Raw genomic sequence first — 19600 nt, forward strand, 5'->3', positions numbered from 1 at the left:
AAATAAAAACACGGGGCGCCTGGGTGGCTCAGTCGTTAAGCGTCTGCCTTCGGCTCAGGTCATGATCCCAGGGTCCTGAGATCGAGCCCCGCATCGGGCTCCTTGCTCCGTGGGAGGCCTGCTTCTCCCTCTCCCACTGCCCCTGCTTGTGTTCCCTCTCTCGCTGTGTAACTCTCTGTCAAAAAATAAATAAAATCTTTAAAAATAAATTAATTAATTAATCAATCAAATAAAAACACAATACAGTAGTCCCCTCCCTTGTCTGTGGGGGGTACATTCCAAGACGCCCAGGGAATGCCTGAAATCAGAGCTGGTACCAAATCCTATATATACTACGTTTTTCCTACACATACATACCTATAATAAAGTTTAATAATTTAAAATCTATAACTTAACATTATAAATTATAATTTATAAATTAGGCACAGTAAGAGGCCAACAATAATAAAATAGAACAATTATAACAATATGCTGTAATAAAAGTTATGTGAATATAATCTCTCTCTCACACACAAATATCTTTTTGTACCACACTCACCCTTCCTCTTCTTGTGATGGTGTGAGATAACAAAGTGCCTATGTGATGAGATGAAGTGAGGTGAGTGACGTAGGCTTTGTGACAAGGCATGACCTTCTGATGATTCAGAAGGAGGATCGTCTGCTTCCAGACCATGGTTGACCATGGGTAACTAAAACCACAGAAAGCAAAACCATGGCTATGATGGGACTATATGCTAAAATATATGATGTACAGTTAAAGTGGTGTTTAGATGTAAACTTATACCTATAAATCCCTACATAAGAAAGATCACAAATCAATAACCTAAGCTTCTACCTTGAAAAACTAGAGAAAAAAGAAATAAACTCAAAGCAAGCATAAATAATAAAAACTAGGGCAGAAATCAATACAATAGAAGACTGAAAATTCAAAACCAAAAGTTGATTCTTCAAGATAACAAAATTAACAAACCTTCAGCTAGACTGAAGAGAAAAAACACAAATTATTAATATTAGAAATGAAAGAGGAGACATCACAATTGACCTTACAGGAAGCTAAGCATGATAAAGGATCACCATAAACAACTTTATGCCAGAAATTAGACCACTAGATGAAATGGGCAAATTCTAGAAAGACATAAATTACCAAAACTCACTCATGAAGAAATAGAAAATCTGAATAAATCTATAAAAAAAACGGAATTAATAACAAAAAATCTTCCCACAAAGCAAAGCCGTGGCCTACAGTTTTGGTGGTAAATTCTACCAAATCATTTAAAGTGCAGTTTCTCATTTCAACATCACTGACATTTTGAAGCAGATAGTTCTTTGTTGTGAGATAGTCCTGTGCATTGTTAAGATGTTCAGGAGCATTCCTGGCCTCTACCTGCTAGATGCCAGAAGCATCCCCTACCTGCACTGAACAACTATAATATCTCCAGACACTGCCAAATGTCTTGTGAGAGACAAAAATTGCCCCCTATTGAGAACTATTGATTTAATGAATACCAAACCTCCACACAAATTCTTCCAGAAAATAAAGGAGGGTATGCTTCCCAACTCATTTTGAGGCACGTATTACCCTCATACCAAAGCTAGACAAAGGCATCACAAAACTATAGACCTATAACTCTCATGAATACAGATGCAAAAATCCTCAGCAAAATTATAAGCAAACTGAATACAGAAACATATAAGAATAATTTTACATCAGACTAAGTGGGGTTTATACCAAGAATGCAAGATTGGTTTAATATCTGAAAATCAATTGTTACTACATATCACATTAAGAAGAAAGAACAAAAACTACATGATCAACTCAATAGGTGAAGAAAAGGCATTTAACAAAAATTCAATGCCTATTCCTGATAAAAACTCTCAGCAAACAAGGAACAGAAGGAAACTCCTCAATTGGACAAAGGACATCTACAAAACCACTTACTTAGTGATAAGTCTTTAACATTTTCCCCCTGAGATCAGGAACAAGGCAAGATGTCCACTTTTGCCACTTTCATTCAACATTGTACCTGAGGTTCTACCCATGGAATAAGGCAAGAAAACAAAATTAATAGCATTAATAGCATCCTGTAAAGGAAGAAGTAAAACGGTATTTATTTGCTGAAGACAGGATTTTTATATGTAGAAAATCCTAAAGAACCTAGAACACAACAACAAAAAAATCTAGAACTTAGCAAATGTGGTAAGGATGCAAAACACATTATCAATATACAGAAATGAACTGTTATTTCTATACACTAGTGACAAATAATCCAAAGAATGAAATTAAACAATTCTTAATAGCATCATAGAGAATAAAATATTAGGAATAAATTTATTAAAGAGTGCAAGCTCCATACACTGAAAACTACAAATACACTGCTAAGAGAAACGGAAGAAGCCCTAATGAAATGGAGAGCTATACCATGTTCATGGATTAGAAGACAATATTGTTAAGAAGGCAACTGTCCCCAAATTGACCTATAGATTCAATGGAGCCCCTGCCAAAATCCCAGCACATTTTTTGAAGAAATAGACAAGCTGATCCTAAAATTTGTTTGGAAATACAAAGAACTTGAAGATCTAACTTAATTTTCCAAAAGAGAAACCAAGTTTGTTCTCATACTACCCAATTTTGAAAATTTACTATAAAGCTTCAGTAATCAAATTTAGTATGATACTAGCATAAGGATAGTCATATTGATCAATAGAACAGAACAGAGAATCCAGAAATAAACTTTCACACTTATGATCAACTGATTCTCAAAAAACGTAACCAAAGTAATTCAATAGGCAAAAGACAGTGTTTTGAACAAACTGTCCTGGAACAACTGGATATCCATATTAAAGACAAATAAAACCATAGATCTTTATGTAACACCACACACAAAAGTTAATTCCAAGTGGATATTAGACCTAAATAAAGAACTAAAAACTGTAGAACTTCTAGAAGAAAATACAGTTGAAAAATCTTGTAACCTGAGACTAGGCAAAGATTTCTTAGCTATGACACCATAAGCACAATCCATAAAAGAAAAAGAAAAAAAGATAAACTGGACTTCATCAAAATTAAAACCATTAAAAGTGAAAAAATAAGCCACAGACTGGAAAAATATTTGCAGATCATATGTCTGATAAATCACCTTTATTTAGAGTTTAGAGAGAACTCTTACAACTCAATAATAAAACAACTCAATTTAAAAATGAGTAAAAGATTTTAATACAGTTAAATACCAGGGAAAAAAATACATGAATGGCAAACATATGAAAAAGATGCTCAATAGCATTAGAATTAGTTTTTACTCAGAGTATATAAAGAACCCTTACAACTCAATAATAAAACAAATAACCCAATTTAAAAATGGGCAAATGATTTGAATAGACATTTCACCAAGAAAGATACACAAATGGCAGATAAGCACATGAAAAGTTGACCAACAATATTAGTCATTAGGGAAATGCACATTAAAATCACAATCAGGCCACTACACAACCACTAGGATGGCTAAAATGGAAAGACTAACAATACCAAGTATTTGTCAGGAAGGAAACAAAAACAAAGACAAAAAAACAAAAACAACAGACCCCTCAAACACTACTGGTGGGAATGAATAATGGTAAAGCTACTTTGGAAAAGTTTTGCAGTTTCTTAAAAAGTTAAACATAAACTTACCATACCACCCAGTAATTCGATACCTAGGTTTTTAACCAGAAGAAATTAAAACAAATGTTTACACAAAAACTTGTATGGGCAAGTTCTATATATCATTTTGTTCGTATTAGCTAAAACTGGAAACAATCTAAATGTTCATCAACTGGGGATGAATAAATAATAAAAAGATTACTCAACAATAAAAAAGAAATAAACTCCTAATATATGCACTAACATGGGTGAACCTCAAAAGTACTGTAAGTAAAAGAAGCCAAATATGTAAGACTATGTATTATACAATTCCATTAATTTGGAATTTCTAGAGACAAAACTAGTGGCAGAAAGTAGATCAGTGACTGTCTGGAGTGGGGAGTGGGAGTAGAGGCTGACTACAAATAAGCAAAAGGAACTTTCTAGGGGGGATGGAAATATTCTTTAAAAAAAAAGATTTTATCCATTTATTTGAGAGAGAATGCGAGCAGGGGTTTGGGGGGGAGGGGCAGAGAATCCCAAGCAGGCTCCACACCCAGCACGGAGACCACTGCAGGGCTTGATCTCACAAGGGAGATCATAACCTGAGCCAAAACCGAGTCAGACACCCAACCCACTGAACCACCCAGGTGCCCAGGGATGGAAATATTCTAAAACTGGATTGTGATGATAGTTGCACAACTCTGTAAACTTACTAAAAATTCTTGAACTACACACTTACATTGACTGAATTTTATGGTATGTAAATTATATTGCAATTTTTTTTAAAGATTTATTTATTTATTTATTTGTGAGAGAGAGAGAAAGAGAGCACAAGCAGGGGGAGCAGCAGAGGGAGAGGGAGAAGCAGGCTCCTCACTGAGCAGGGAGCCCGATGTGGGACTCGATCCCAGGACCCTGGGATCATGACCAGAGCTGAAGGCAGACGCTTAACGACTGAGCCACCCAGGCATCCCTATACTGCAATTTTAAAAATATTTTTAGAACTAAGGAAATGAATTTTCATTAAGTTCATCAAATATTAAAAACTCTGCCATATACAGGGTGCCTGGGTGGCTCAGTCGTTAAGCATCTGCCTTCGGCTCAGGTCTTGATCCCAGGGTCCTGGGATTGAGCCCCGCGTTGGGCTCCAAGCTCAGCGGGAAGCCTTTTTCTTCCTCTCCCACTCCCCCTGCTTGTGTTCCCTCTCCCGCTGTCTCTGTCAAATAAATAAAATCTTAAAAAAAAAAAAAAACTCTGCCATATACAATAGAAGGCAAATATGTAAGCAATCCCTAATCCCAAAATGCTCTTTCTCCAGGTTTAGGTAAGTGCCTTAGGAATAGTGAGTCATGGGGCTATGGGAGAAGAGACAGAAATGAGAAGACAGAGCCTATGGTTGTTGCCTTGGCCTTATCCTAATTATTTTGAAGAGTAATAGGATGAGATGTTAAAGTCTAATCAGACTGCTCTTAGGTAGTGAGGAAGCAGAAATTTAAATGGTCTGATTAGAGCCCAGGAAAACAGCTTTTCCAGCTGAACTCCACTGGTCTCAGACTTCACCACTGAGGGACATCCTCCAGAAAGCAAAACAATGAATACAACACGATGCCGCAGAAGTTTTATTTGATGTCATGCTGGCTTGCTTCCAAGGGAGTATATCCTAGTCAGTACTAGTTGTCAGATTAGATATTTTCAGCTCCACTTATTTTTATTGGTTGGACACACTCAAACTAGTAGGCAGACTCACCAATGACCTGTCAAGTACATGAAGAAAAGCTAAAAAAAAATTTAAGAAAGATTGGGCCATAGTGACCAAGTGAAAAAATTATGACTTTCTTAAATGACTCTTTAGTTGCTATGAGCTAACATTCATCAAGTTCCTACTAAATGTTAGGTATTATTGTAAGCACATTTAGATATATTTGTTCATTAAATCCTCAAAAAACGCTATGAGCTGTGGAGTGTTTTTATCTCCTTTCTATGAGTGGGGAAACTAAGGGACAGAGAAGTGAAGTGACTTACTCAAGGACACAGCTAATGAATGGCAAGGCTGAGATTTTAACCCATGAGTTTACCTAGAGAAACTATGGTAGCCACTATGTAACATTGCCTCCCCATTTATATATTTACCCACTAGAACTATGTCCCTCTTCTGTTCAAAACTCCCTAGTGTTCCTCTGCTACTCAAGGTCAAAGCCAAAGTTCCTACAATGGTCTACAAGTCCCTGTGTGCTCTAGCTTCCCATCACCTCCCTAAAACATCACTGACCCATTGCATTCACTTTGCTGTTCCTGGATCACACTAGACTTGTACCTATCTCAGAGCCTTTGTATCTGCTGTTCCTACTGCCTGTAACACTCTTTTCTGAGACAGTGGTTTGCTCCCTTGTTCCTTTCAGACCTCTACACAAATGTCACCTTTTTAGAGAGGGCTTCCCTGACTACTCTTCCTAAAATAGTACTCCCCACCCTTTTTATACTTAATTATAAGCACCCGAGAATGTTTATTATCTAACTCCACCATCTAGAATAGAAGCTCCATAAGAGCAGGGACATCTAGGAGTTTGGCTTTGCACCACCAGTGCCTAAGACAGCACCTGGCAAAAAACAGACAATCCTTGAATTTAAAAATCTGCCCCATATGCTTTGATTCACAACCCAGTCATATAACTTTAGGTAACAATTCATGACCCTGTACCAATAAAATTCAAACCAAAAGAAAAAATGCAGTCTTTTAGAACCTTTATTTCTATTATTTAAAATCTGATCTTCCTTAATGTGTATGTATATTTCCATGCCTCCTTTAAAAGGTGAAGTTTCTTTGGAAAGTCTAATGACTTCTATAAACTTTGCTACACAAAAAATTATTACAAGTGTAACTTCTTAACTGTGTCTTGAAGGGGAAAATAAGCCCAAGTTGCCAATGGATGCCTGTCCCTCAAGGGAAAATGAAATTCTTAAATGCACTGACTTAATACTGCAAAGTAAGTAAATAACACATATTGAACTTCGGGCTCAATTTACACAAGACTCTAACTTCCTAGCTACAGCTAGATGACTTTCTGACTATTAGTACCTCAAAGTGCCTGTTTAAAAAAAAAAAAAAAAAGAGTAAAAAGCAGATTTTTAAAAACTTTTCACTTTATTTGGGTCATTTTAGAACACACATATTTGCTTTGTTGTTGTTGTTGTTAACAGAGCAGTAAGTCACAGAACACCATGAGCTCTTCCTCAATAAATTAAATGCTCCCTAGGAGGAGAGGAAAGAGGAAAAGGTGAGGGAACACAGGCAAAAGTAAGAACAGTATGTGCCAAAAGATAGATCTTATAAGAAGGCGAGCCACCCCTTCCGAAACTGCAGGTTTCGAGGAGGCTGGTTTCAAACAAATCGAGAGCGATGGGTAAAGTCCAACTCTCCAAGTACTGTTGCAGATCATCCGGAAACAAATACTGGCGGCAGTCGGGGAGTGATCGAAAGTGTAGTAGTAGGGCCCCCTCCGTCCCACTCATATCAAGTATCTCCACGCCACTCACCTTGCGTTTTAGATGAGCACAAATCACATCCCTACTTTAATCAGGGAAGTTAGGAGTCAGACATCCCTCCCTATACATACACAAACCATTCACTCAAGGGCTGTAAAACGCAGTCCACGGAATCTGGGAAGACCGAAACCCGGAGTCGCTGGAATCTCTCACTCCAAGTTCTCTCCGCTTTCTGAGGCTGAGCCGAGAGGAATGCCACAGGGACAAAGCGGGGAGGAAGGGGGCATCTCCCCCTTACCTTGATGGCTTTCTCCATGTCGCTCTCCTTGGACATGCTCCGTGGGGCCTCTACAGCCGGGAGCGGCGGAGGCTGCACAGGTGCCCGGTCCCACCGTAGCCGGGGGAGCAAGGGGCTCGGCGCTCGGGCCCCTGGGCCTCGGGGAGACCGGCAGCAGCCGTCCCCAGGGACCGGCGGGGATGAGGGCCCCGGCGCCGGCTCCGCTTCGGTGGGTGGCTCTAGGCTGGCGGCGGCGGCCCCCGGGGACAAGCCTTTGTGCTGGGCCCCGTGCGGCCGCCTCCCGGCTTCATCCCCGGCCGGGGAGGCAGGCTCCCGGGGCAGGGCGAGGCGGGGAGGGTCCCCGTCCGGGGAGCTATGCAGAGGCCTCGCGGGGCCGCCGATTAGGCCTGGGCTCGCCAGGTCCTAATGAGGAACCTGCGCCTCCGTCTCCGCCGCCGGCACCGCTGAGAAGCCGAAGCCGAGCCGGCCGCCGCCGCCGCCGCCGCCGCTGCTCCCGATGCCGCTTCAGCGCCACACATCGCCGGGACACCCGCGCCGGGCAGCCCCGCCGGCCGGCCGGCCGCCTGCCGGCGCTGGGTCCCGCCTGAGCTCCGGGCCGCCCGTCCTGCCGCCCGACTCCTTGCCCCCACGGCTCCACGCGCCCCTCGCCGCCCTCCGCTGGGGTTTCCGAGCGCCCCCAAACCACGCAGTTGATGTTCAGGCATCTGCCAGGGTCTCCTCAAGCTGCGCCACACTCGGGACAGGCCCCGGGGCCCTCCGCAGCGCTGGCGCCGCGCTGATGACGCAATGCGTCGGGCTCCGACGGGGCGGATGCACTGGAGAACGCCACCTGACTCGAGTGGCGTTCGCGCCCCTTTTTTCCTCTCAGACGCCGAGAGGGAGGTTCGTTCTGCCAGAAACAGCCCGCGCGCAGGAGCCGGGGGTTTCAATTCGTGATGAAGAAGAGAAAACGGAGGTCCCGGGCGGGTCTAGCGGTAAGGGAACAAAGTTGTGTATAATAATAGCAGGCATAGTTATGTATTCGGAGGGTTAATTTTACGTGAGGCTCTTTTTCCCAATCAGGTTCTTTATTCTTTACAAAGCAGGCATTTGGCGCTGCGAGGTAAGTGTGTTCTTACCCCGCGTTTACAGGTTAGGTAATTAAGGCTCTGAGAGCCCAACTCTCTTGGGCACAGCTGAGAAGTAGTCAAGTCAGAATTGGGACCCACGTTTGTGTTCCTTCCACTACACCAACTACCTGTCCAAGGACCTTGTACGAGCTGTTGGCAGATCACCTCTTCATTCGTTCAGTTATGTACTGAACACCACCGTGTACCAGGCCTACTCAACACTTGGGAAACAATAGGAACAACAGTCGGTACCTACTCAGTGGATCTTAATTTCAGGAAAACTAAGCAGCAAATAAACGGGGAAACACAAGAGTTTGTAGGTGCCAAGAAGAAAGTGTACAGGATGCTGAGATAAGAGAATAACTGGATGTGGGGACTTTTCCCAGTAGATGATCAGGGAATGGGGTAACGCTGAAGCTGAGACCTCTAAGGGATGAGAAGGAGCTGACTGTTGCAAATCTGAGGAGATTTCTGGGCGGATGGAACAGCAGGTGCAAAAATCTTAAGGTGGAAATAAGCTAAATATATTCAAGGAGCAGTAGAATGTTCATTGTAGCTGGAGCAGAGCAAGTAGAAGGAGAAAATGACAAAGAATGAGGTTGGAGAGGTGGACAGAGGCTGTATCATACACTCTAGGGTCATGGTAATGACTTTAGATTTTATCCTATGTAACTGGAAGGTTTTAAACCAAAGAGTGATGTGAACAAAGTTATGTTTTGAAAGATCATTCTGCTAGATAGAGAAATATGGGCAAGCAAGAGGGAAGACATGGAGAGGTATTAAGAGGCTATTGGAATAATCCAGATGAGAGATTATTTTGATGCTTGAACTCAGATAGTGGCAGCAAAGATGAAGTAGATGGATTTATGGTATGTTTTGGGAGTAGAGTTGACAGTATTTCCTGAAGAATTCGATATGGAACGTAAGAATAAGAAATGAGGGGCGCCTGGGTGGCTCATTCGTTAAGTGTCTGCCTTTGGCTCAGGTCGTGATCCCGGGGTCCTGGGATGGAGCCCCACATCGGGCTTCCTGCTTGCGAGGAAGCCTGCTTCTCCCTCCCCTACTCCCTCTGCTTGTGTTCCTGCTCTCACTATCTCTCTGTCAAATAAATAAAATCTTAAAAAAAAAAAAAATCAAGAGTAACTTCTCTGAGTCTGGCTTCAGCAACTGGAGAGACAATGGTACCATTCAGTGATTGACAGACTTGATGCAGGTGAAGATGGGGAATCCATATTTTTTTTTCTGTCGAGGATAATTTGAGGATTTTGTGTGATTTACCAGAAGATAAGTCAAGTAATTGGATATATGTTGTGGTGCGGACGTAGTTGTCCTCTTTGTTGGCCATACGCCTACTGTACATTCCTCAGCCCCCTTAAAGTGGTGTGGCCATGTGCCTATGCTCTCCCCAATGGAAAGTGAACAGGAGAGATGTGCACAGTTTCCAGGTTTGGCCCAGAAAATTTGTCAGCAGGTGCGCTTACTTACTCTGCCAGCTGGATGATGATGAGAAGGTTCTGGAGAAGGCAAGGCTCTAAGATGGAAGATTCCTGAGTAGAGGAGAACCACTGCTCCATTGACTTATATATCCACCTAGGACTGTTACATGAGAAAAAAAATAAACTTTCATTGTTTTGAACTTTTATGTATTTGACTCTTTTTGTAATGTCAGCTTTGCCTGTGCTTTCTAACACAAATAAGAGCAGTGATCCAGTAGTGAACTTTGGGAGAAATTTTCTGAATGAATTGACATTATCCATAACAGCAAGGAAATAAAAGGTGCCTTGGATTTATTCATTCATTGATTCCGTAATAATTTATCAGGTGCCTCTCTGTGCCAGGCACTGTGTTCACTTAATAGAAATGCAGAGATGAAGAACTCGTACACGAGTCTGGCAGCTCAACTTACTGGCTGTTATCTGCATGTGCTTTCCCTCTACCTGGAAACAATCTCCCCTCCCAACATACACACACAGACACACACACAGCCTAATTTCTACATGTTCTTCAACCACATTCTAAATACCATTTTAGGGGCACCGGGGTGGCTCAGTCGGTTGAGCAGCCAACTCTTGGTTTTGGCTCAGGTCATGATCTCAGGGTCATGGGATGGAGCCCCATATTAGGCTTTGGGCTCAGCACAGAGTCTGCTTGAGATTCTCCCTCCCTCCAGCTCACGCTCTCTCTTCCTCAAATAAATAAAAATAAAATCTTAAAAAAAAATTATCGGAAAGACATGCCTAATTCTTATCCCTAATCTAAGTCAGATATTCCTGTTGTCTCATAACTTACTTTCTTGTACTTACCACAGTTTTTATTTATGTATTTATTTGTTTGTTATACTTTAATGTTCTCTCCCCAACTAGACTGTAAATAATCTCAAGGGAAAGAATCTTAACATATTACTGGCCACATCCTCAACACTTAACCCACTGCAGGTGTTTAATAAATATTTGCTGAAGGAATCAGTGAATGGAGAAGGCAGAGCCCAGAGGAAGGAGAAGTTTCCTCCATGTTTTGCTGGGGAGGTGGCTGTGGTAGGCAGCCTCTAAGGTAGCCGTCCATGATGCCCACCTCTAGGTATTCATGATCTTGTGTAATCCCCTCACCCTGCTTGTGGGCTGATCTAGGGACTTGCTTCTGATGACGAAATGTCATGTCTCAGATTACATTACAGAAAGACTGTCTTTCATCTTGGGTGCGATCTCTTACTCTCTTCCTCATTTGCTCTGAAGGAAGCCAGCTCAAATGTGAGGTTCTTTGTTAGTTTCCTGGGGGCTGCCATAATAAATTGCCATAAACTGGGTGACTTAAAACAACAGAAATTTTATTTTCTCACAGTTCTGGAAGCCAAAAGTCTGAAATCCATGTGTTAGCAGGGCTGTGCTCCCTCTGAAGGCTCTAGAGGAGAATCCTTCCTTACCTCTTCGAGCTTCTGGTGGCTCCCAGCAGTCCTCAGCATTCCTTGGGCAAAAGGGGTGCATTACTCCAGTCTCTGCCTCTGTCTTCATATGGCCTTCTTCTCTGTCCTTTCCTCTTATGGAGACACTATCATTCTACCCAAATCCAGTATGATTTTATCTTAATTACATCTGCAAAGACGCTGTTTCTAAATAAGGTCACATTCTGAGGTTACATGTGGACATGAATTTGGAGGGCAGGATACTAATCAGGCCACTATAGTTGCCTAGTTGAGGGGCCCACATGTCAAGGAACTAATGTCTCTTGCCAACTGCTAGTGAGAACCTGAGACCTGCCAAAGGCCACATAAATGACTTTAGAATGGATCCTCCCCCAGTTGAGCCTTGAGATGACTGCAGCCTTCTGTGCCAGGAAGAGGCACCCAGCTAAACTGTGCCCAAATTCCTGACGCACAGAAACTGAGATAACAAATGTTGTTTTTAGGACACTGAATTTGAGGGTAATTTGTCACACAGCATAGATAAACTAATACGGAATTTGGTGCCTGGAAGTGGGATGCTGCCATAACAACTAGCTAAAATGTGGGAGTGGCTTAGAACTAGGCAGTGGGCAGAGGCTGGAAAGATTTTGAGGAGTGCATTAGAGAAAGCCTACATTATCTTGAGCAAACTTAGTAGTTTGTACTTCTCTGGAAGTACAAACTTCTCTCTGTACTGGAATCTGTACTTCTCAGTACCAAAATCTGTCTTTGTCAGCTTGGGCTGCTATAACAAAATACCATAGACTGGGCATCTTAAAAATAGAAGTTTGTTCCTCACAGTTCTGGAGTCTGGGAAATCCAAGATCAAGGTGTGGGCAGATTTGATTCCTGGCAAGGCCTTCTTCCTGGCTTGCAGATGACCACCCTCTTGATGTGTTCTTCACATGGTGGAAAGAAAGCCACCTTGAGTGTCTTCTTTTTCTTATAAGGATACTAATCCCATCATCCTCATGACCTCATCTAAACCCGATGACAACCCAAAGGCCCCACCTCCAAATAGCATCACGGTGGGGGTTTGGAGCATCAACATATGAATTTGGTGGGGAACATAACATGGCCTAAAGGTAAAGTAGAAGATGTGACTGTATAATAGTTTGTGAAGACCTCAGACAATCAAAGGTGGTACCTCAGAAGCCTATTCAGTCATGGAAAAGATCCTTTACAGAGACTCAGGTGCATCTCAAAGATCCTCTCAAACATAAGGCCTCTAGAATGCTTGAGGTCATTGTTCTGCAGCAGTCACAGCAGAAACTGAAGGTAGAGGGGGACTTGTTCAGGGAGATTTGTGGATGTGGCTTTAGTCTAATGGTGTGAATGCCCAGTAAGGTTCCCAGGAAGCCCACAGAGTTCTTGAAAGAGTCATAGTTGGGCTCTTGGAAGGAGAAGGAGACAGCACAGGCTGAAAAGAGGCCTTTAGACCTCCAGGATTCTTGCAGGAAGCCAACTGAGCTGCTCAGCTGCACATACGTGCTACTTTTTATGAAATAGTATGACTCAGAGTGGAGCCAAGAGCCATGTATAATCATTCTCAGGCTCTGAAAACTGGAGGAGTTGCCAACATTTGCCGAGCTGGCTTTCAGACTTACTATGGGCCAGGGACTCCTTTGTGTGTGCCTCTCACTTCCCCCTCCTTGAACAAGAATGTCCATCACTGTTGTCCTAGGCTGGTCCCACCACAGTATGTTGGGGGGACAAATAATTTGTCTCCTTATTTTCATAAATCTACAGATTGGAAAGATTGTATTTTGAGGAAATGTACTTAAGGAACTATACTTAAGGGATTAATTTACACCTAGACTTGATTTAGTTTTGAGATTCTGGACTTCCCACTGATACTTTAGTGGGATGAGGCTTTTGAGGCCCTTCAAAGGGAGAGGATGCATTTTGCATATGCAAAAGACATGAATCACTGGCTGCCAGAGGACAGGTTGTAAAGGGTAGCTTCTATGATGGTGCCTGGTGATACCTCTGTGTAGTCCCCACCCTTAAAGGTGGGGGGGGGACTCCCCCACTTCTTAAAGGTGACCTGGAACCAGTTATTTGCTTTTAATAAACGGAATATAGCAAAGTGATGGAATATCCCTTCTAGGATTAGGTTACAAAGACTGTGATGTTTGTCTTGGGCTCCCTCTCACTCTTGCTCATTTGCTCTGAAGGAAATCAGCTGCCATGTTGTGTGCTGCCTTATAGAGGAGTCCACATGGCAAAGAACTGTTGTCTCCAGCCAACAGCCCACAAGGCCCTGAGCCCTGCCAAGAGCCATGTGAGTGAGCTGGGAAAAAGATCCTCCATCAGTTGAGCCATGGGATGACAGGAGCCCCAGCCAACACCTTGATTGTTGTGAGGTTATGAGTCCGAGCTGGGTGTAGAGATTACTAAAGAAAAAAATTGTGGGTTTTAAGCTGCCACATTTGTAGTCATCTGTTCTATAGCAATAGCTAACTGATACAGGTGGTTAAAAAGAAGAAGAGGCGGGGCGCCTGGGTGGCTCAGTCGTTAAGTGTCTGCCTTCGGCTCAGGTCATGATCCCAGGGTCCTGGGATCGAGCCCCGCACCGGGCTCCTTGCTCCGCGGGAAGCCTGCTTCTCCTTCTCCCACTCCCCCTGCTTGTGTTCCTGCTTTCGCTATCTCTCTCTCTCTGTCAAATAAATAAATAAAATCTTAAAAAAAAAAAAAGAAGAAGAGGCATGCAGGTGAGAGGTCGTGGTGACCTGGACCGGGATGATTGCAGCAGACCTCAGGGAGAAGGGAACAGATCTAGAGATGTATTTTGCATGTGGAATCAGCAGGAGTTGGTGATGGATTGGATATGGGGGAGACGGGAAGACAGTGGCAAGGGTCATGCCCAAGTTATCCCAGGGCACAAGCTCCCAGTGGGCAGGGGTGACTTACTAAGAGCAAACTCCCTGGGGGTAAAGGAGCACTTGTAGGGGCTCAATGAGTGAAATGTAAGGGTGGATGGATGAGAACCTGCAGTCAAATGACACTGCATGTCATTTTTTGTGATGCACAAGTACCCTTCATCAGTTTTGGAAGAGTGACGCTGCTTGGCAAGGGTTGGAGAGGATGTGAACCTGGAACCGTCATACATTCTCATACATTTTATATTGGTGAGCTACTGTGGGAAACAGTTCAGCAGCTCCTCTGAAAGCTAAACATAGAATTCCCATGTGTTCCAGCAATTCTATCCTAGATACATACCCCAAAAAATCAAAAATAGGTATTCAAACAAATACTTGTAAACAAATGTTCATAGCAGCACCATTCACAATGGCCGGGGATGGAAACATCCTAGATGTCTATCAACACATGAGCGGATTAACAAAACATATATCCATATAATGGAATATTATTCAATCATAAAAAGGAAAGAAGCACTGATTCGTGCTAACACATGGATAAACCTCAAAGACATGATGCAGAACAAGAGAAGCCAGAACGAAAGGTCACATATTTTATGATTTCATTCATAGGAAATTTCCAGAATAGGCAAACCCATAGAGACAAAAAGCTGACCAGTGGTTGCCAGGGCCTGGGTGGAGAAGGGAATGGGGAGTAACCATTTCATTGATACAGAATTCCCTTTTGGGGTGATGAAAATGTTTTGAAATTAGATAGAGGTGGTGGTTGTACAGCATTGAGAATGTGCTGAATGCCACTGAATTGTACAGTTTAAAATAGTGGTCAATTTTATGATCTGTGAATTTGACCTTAATTTAAAAACCAATATGACAATTAGCCCCATTACTCTCAAAAGGATCTTTCCTTTTTAAACTGAATTATTTCATAACACAGTTAAAAGTCCACTTAAAGTATTAACAGACCCAGACTACTAGATGAATTTTCTAAGTGCTTAGAACAATGGTGGTGAACTTGTGAGTCTGACATGTTTAGTCATCTCACTTACTGGACAATCTGCTTGAGTAATTGCCAGGGAAGCATGTTCGCTTTCTTTTCCCGTGGTAGCTTGGGATAGCTCTCATTCCAAGTGGGGCCTTTGATGATTTGAGACAAGAAAGCAGTTGAAAACCATATAGCCTTTCTCCCTCCCCCCTTATATTTTCCCTGTAGTTGAGTTTCTTTTCCAATTTCAGAAGCATTGTGTATGTCATTAGTTTTTAAGAGTTGAGCAGTACCGAGTGCCTGGGTGGCTCAGATGGTTAAGCGTCTGCCTTCAGCTCAGGTCATGATCCTGTGGTCCTGGGATCAAGTCCCATATCGGGCTCCCTGCTCAGTGGGGAGCCTGCCTCTCCCTCTGCCTCCGCCTCTCTCTCTGTGTTTCTCATGAATAAATAAATAAAATATTTTTTAAAAAAAGGAAAAAAAAGAGTTGAGGAGTATAGGGGCAGCTCAGTGGGTTAAGCGTCTGCCTTCAGCTCAGGTCATGATCCCAGGGTCCTGGACTCAAGCCCCCACGTGGGGCTCCCTGCTCAGCAGGGAGCTGCTTTTCCCTCTCCTTCTCCCTCTGCAGCTTCCCCTGCTTGTGCTCTCTCACACTCTGTCAAATAAATAAATAAGTAAATAAGAGTTAAACAGTATAGCAGTTAATGCAGACAGTGGAAATCTATGAACTCACTACCAGAGGCAGCCTTTGTTAACTCTTTCCTGCTGCCCTTCTCTGAAACCAAGTTTGCATTTACCTGCCCCTAGCATAGCACCTGTAACAGCAGCTGGCTTTTGGGGAAACACAACTTACCTCCTTTCCAAAAACCGCAGAAACCCAAGCTTTATTCTGTGATAGGAACTAACAACCCTAAGGTAACCTTCACCTACCTTATCTCATTTAACCTCCTAGCAGCCCTGGGAGGTGGGCGAAGTGACGGTCATCTAAGAGAGGTTAACTAGGTTTAACCAATCTTCAGTAATTCATCCAAAAATATTTATCGAGGACCTACTGTGTGCCCAGCAATGGGCTGGATCACCCAGCTGGTTAAGTGGCAGCTCATCCTGGAACCGAGGACAGACCTGATTCTGGTGCCATAGCCCCATTTCCCACCCAAGCACCCACCGACCTTGCTGAGGTGAGGGTTGCTGCAATGTGCTACTTACTGAACCTTCCCCAGGATTCTTCCCACCTACTCAGGACAAGAATAAACAGTTGGTCTGAAGGCCTGGCAACACCTCTTCTAGCATAGTACTTCCAAAACCTTAAGGTGCAGGGGCGCCTGGGTGGCTCAGTCGTTAAGGGTCTGCCTTCGGCTCAGGTCATGATCCCAGGGTTCTGGGATTGAGCCCCATATCGGGCTCCCTGCTCAGTGGGAAGCCTGCTTCTCCCTCTCCCACTCCCCCTTCTTGTGTTCCCTCTCTCACTGTCTCTCTCTGTCAAATAAATGAATAAAATCTTAAAAAAAAAAAAAAAACCCTTAAGGTGCAGACAAATCCGTGGGGAATCTTACTCAAATGCACATTTGGGTTCAGTCTGCCTGAGCTGGGGCCTGAGATTCTGTAGTTCTCACAAGTACCCAGGTGATGTCGATGCTGCTGGTTTATGACCCATCCTTTGACTGGCAGTGTTTGAGTGCTCCATTAGCCACCCTCTTCAACCATTTTCCATTCCTCCATGTACCAGGCCCATGTTCCTGAGTTTAGAATAATGCAGTCCTTCAGTGGCACCCCAGTTCAGTTTCTTAATATATCACTTCAGGCATTGTAACGCACATTCACTGAGCACCTACTCTTAAGTAGAACTCTCAGAGAGTTCAGAGTCCAAAGAAGGAAACAGATCAAGTACAGCATAATATAGGCAACACGCAGAAGTCTGGACTAAGTACAAAGTGCACTTGGGGCTGGGAGGAGAATACCAGCTCCTAAAGGAAATGAGCTGAGTACCATCCCAGAGAAGACATGGGGCAGGAACCGGCATTGATGTTGTAAGACATTGTAGTGAGTGATAGGACCAACAGCATGTTTGCCAGGGCAAATAAAATGAATGAGAAGCTCCAGGATTCAGTGCTCACAAGTTGTGGTGTTATCAGATCCAAGGATAGCTGGTGCCCATTGCAGTCAAGCTCTGCTCTAGTTTGGACAAGTTGTGGAATCCCTCTGGGCAGTTAGAAACTGGTGAACAACTCATCATCAGTCAGAGCAGAAACGCTTTGCTCAGTTTTACAGAAATAACATGCCCAGAGGCCCACTAATCCTCACACCCCAGGGGGGCTCTTCCTCCAGGTGACATGAAAGTTCCAGTAACAAAGTGGAAATCAGCAGGAGAAACCCACTGGGACATTGGTTTTCTGTTGTGGTGGCATCTTCTTTTTTTAACTGTGATTTTTCAAAATTAAATTCTCCCTATTGTGTTTGCTGGTTATAAAAGTAATATTACCTGAATATCCATTAGTAGAGGCTTGTTCAATAGCTTATAAACACTTATACGTTAAGTAATAGGGTAGCCATTGGACAAGAGGCCTATTATATGCACCGAAATGAAAGATGCTCATAGTAGAACAAGTAAAAAAAAGTAGTAAGATACTAAACATTCTGGATAAAGGCAATGCTTCTCATAATTAATAATGAAGGATTGTATAAAAGGAAATAAAGGTTTATTATTGACACGCACAATTTTCTATACTTCAGATGTTTTTATACGCACTTGTAAATGTGTGTTTGTTGTGAGATAGGGATGTGCAGACCAGCAGGAACTACAATTCTTTGTGACAGGAGGATGATTTATCAGTTACCACCACCACTGTTCTCCAGGAAAGGTCCTTGATTTGCTGACCAAGGTCAGGGGTAGGTGAGAGGGAGCAGATTGTACCCAGCTGCTTTGCTGAGTGGTAGAAAAGGCTGATGGCAGGAGAATGCAGGGAGAAAGGAGGAGGGGCCATGGAGGTGAGGAACAAGAGACAAGGAAACCCCTGGGCTAGGGGAAGGGATGATCTCGAGGAAAGGAGGCGTGTTGGGGTGGGAAAGGACTGGATTGATAGTTCGACCCCCATATGATGTGTCACTCCCCCTTGTCCCCGCCCCCTTGTCCCCCTGAAAAGCTTCAGTACATTTTGCTTTCAGGCATGTATTTGCTTTGGAGTGGATCTACACAGTTCTGAGTCCTGTTTCAAGATTAGCACTGGGTGATATCAGAAGCTGCCCAGCAGGGCCCAGTCACACCTGAGTTTGTTATGCAATTTTTTTTTCCTACAAAAATGGAAGTCTAACCCAAGAGAAATGAAAACACGTCCACCCAAACACTTGTGCATGAATGTTCCTAGCAGCATGATTCATAATAGCCAAAAAGTGGAAACAGCAGATGAACAGATAAACAAAATGTGATCTGCCCCTACGCTGGAATAGTATTCGGCCATACAAAGGCATGAAGTGCTGACGCATGCTACACTGTGCAGGAATCTTGAAAACACTCCGCTAAGTGAAAGAAGCCAGGCAGAAGAGGCCACATACTGTTATGACTCCACTTATATGAAATGTAAATGTAAATGTAAATCACGACAGGCAGATCTCTAGAGACAAAGTTAGACTAGTGATTGCCAGGGAAGAGGGTGATTTGGGGGGGTGGAGGGGATTGGGAGATGAAAGCCAGGGAGTATGGGTTTCTTTTTTGGACAATGAAAGTGTACTACAATCAGCTGTGGTGATGTGAACATACTAAAAAATTTGAATTATGTGCTTTAAATAGGTGAACTGTATGGTGTGATATACAGCAATAAAATTGTTTGAGTAAGGGAGGGAGGGAGGGAGGAAGGGCCAACCTTCCTTTCTTGTGATAAACCAGTGTCTGTCAAACTTTATTTTTTTTAAAGATTTTATTTATTTATTTGAGAGAGAGAGAATGAGATAGAGAGAGCATGAGGGGGCGAGGGTCAGAGGGAGAAGCAGACTCCCCGCTGAGCAGGGAGCCCAATGCGGGACTCAATCCCGGGACTCCGGGATCATGACCTGAGCTGAAGGCAGTCGCTTAACCAACTGAGCCACCCAGGCGCCCTGTCAAACTTTAATAGACCGACCACTAAGGACCCTGTTAAAATGATTCCTAGGTGTGGGGTGGAACCTGGGGTTCTACATTGCTTCAAAGCTGCCTAGTGATGCAGTTGCTTCCAGCTGGTCCTAGATCACTCTGGTGAGCGAGTGTAGACACCTGCAGGGCGCCCATCCCTCAACAGTCCCTGCCTAGGTGATGGGCC

General features: G+C 43.3%; 1 protein-coding gene and 1 pseudogene across 2 annotated transcripts in view; one reads left to right on the forward strand and one right to left on the reverse strand.

Annotated features, from left to right (window-relative positions):
* MAPKAPK5 (MAPK activated protein kinase 5) overlaps positions 1-8102 on the reverse strand; it is a 36086-nt gene extending 27984 nt beyond the window's left edge. The window contains exon 1 of one of the 2 annotated variants that reach the window (XM_028116634.2): positions 7401-8102. In XM_028116634.2, the coding sequence (XP_027972435.1) occupies positions 7401-7436 (36 nt within the window). In that variant the 5' untranslated portion in view covers positions 7437-8102. The remainder of the gene's footprint in view (positions 1-7400) is intronic. The other variant, XM_028116635.2, reaches the window with a different exon arrangement.
* LOC148162330 (uncharacterized) lies at positions 7579-8205 on the forward strand (annotated as a pseudogene).
* The last annotated feature ends 11395 nt before the right edge of the window (positions 8206-19600 follow it).

The sequence above is a fragment of the Eumetopias jubatus genome, unplaced genomic scaffold, assembly GCF_037043125.1.
Source record: "Eumetopias jubatus isolate StellerSeaLion01/CBP00866 unplaced genomic scaffold, mEumJub1_p1.0 scaffold_16, whole genome shotgun sequence".
Lineage (NCBI taxonomy): Eukaryota > Metazoa > Chordata > Mammalia > Carnivora > Otariidae > Eumetopias > Eumetopias jubatus.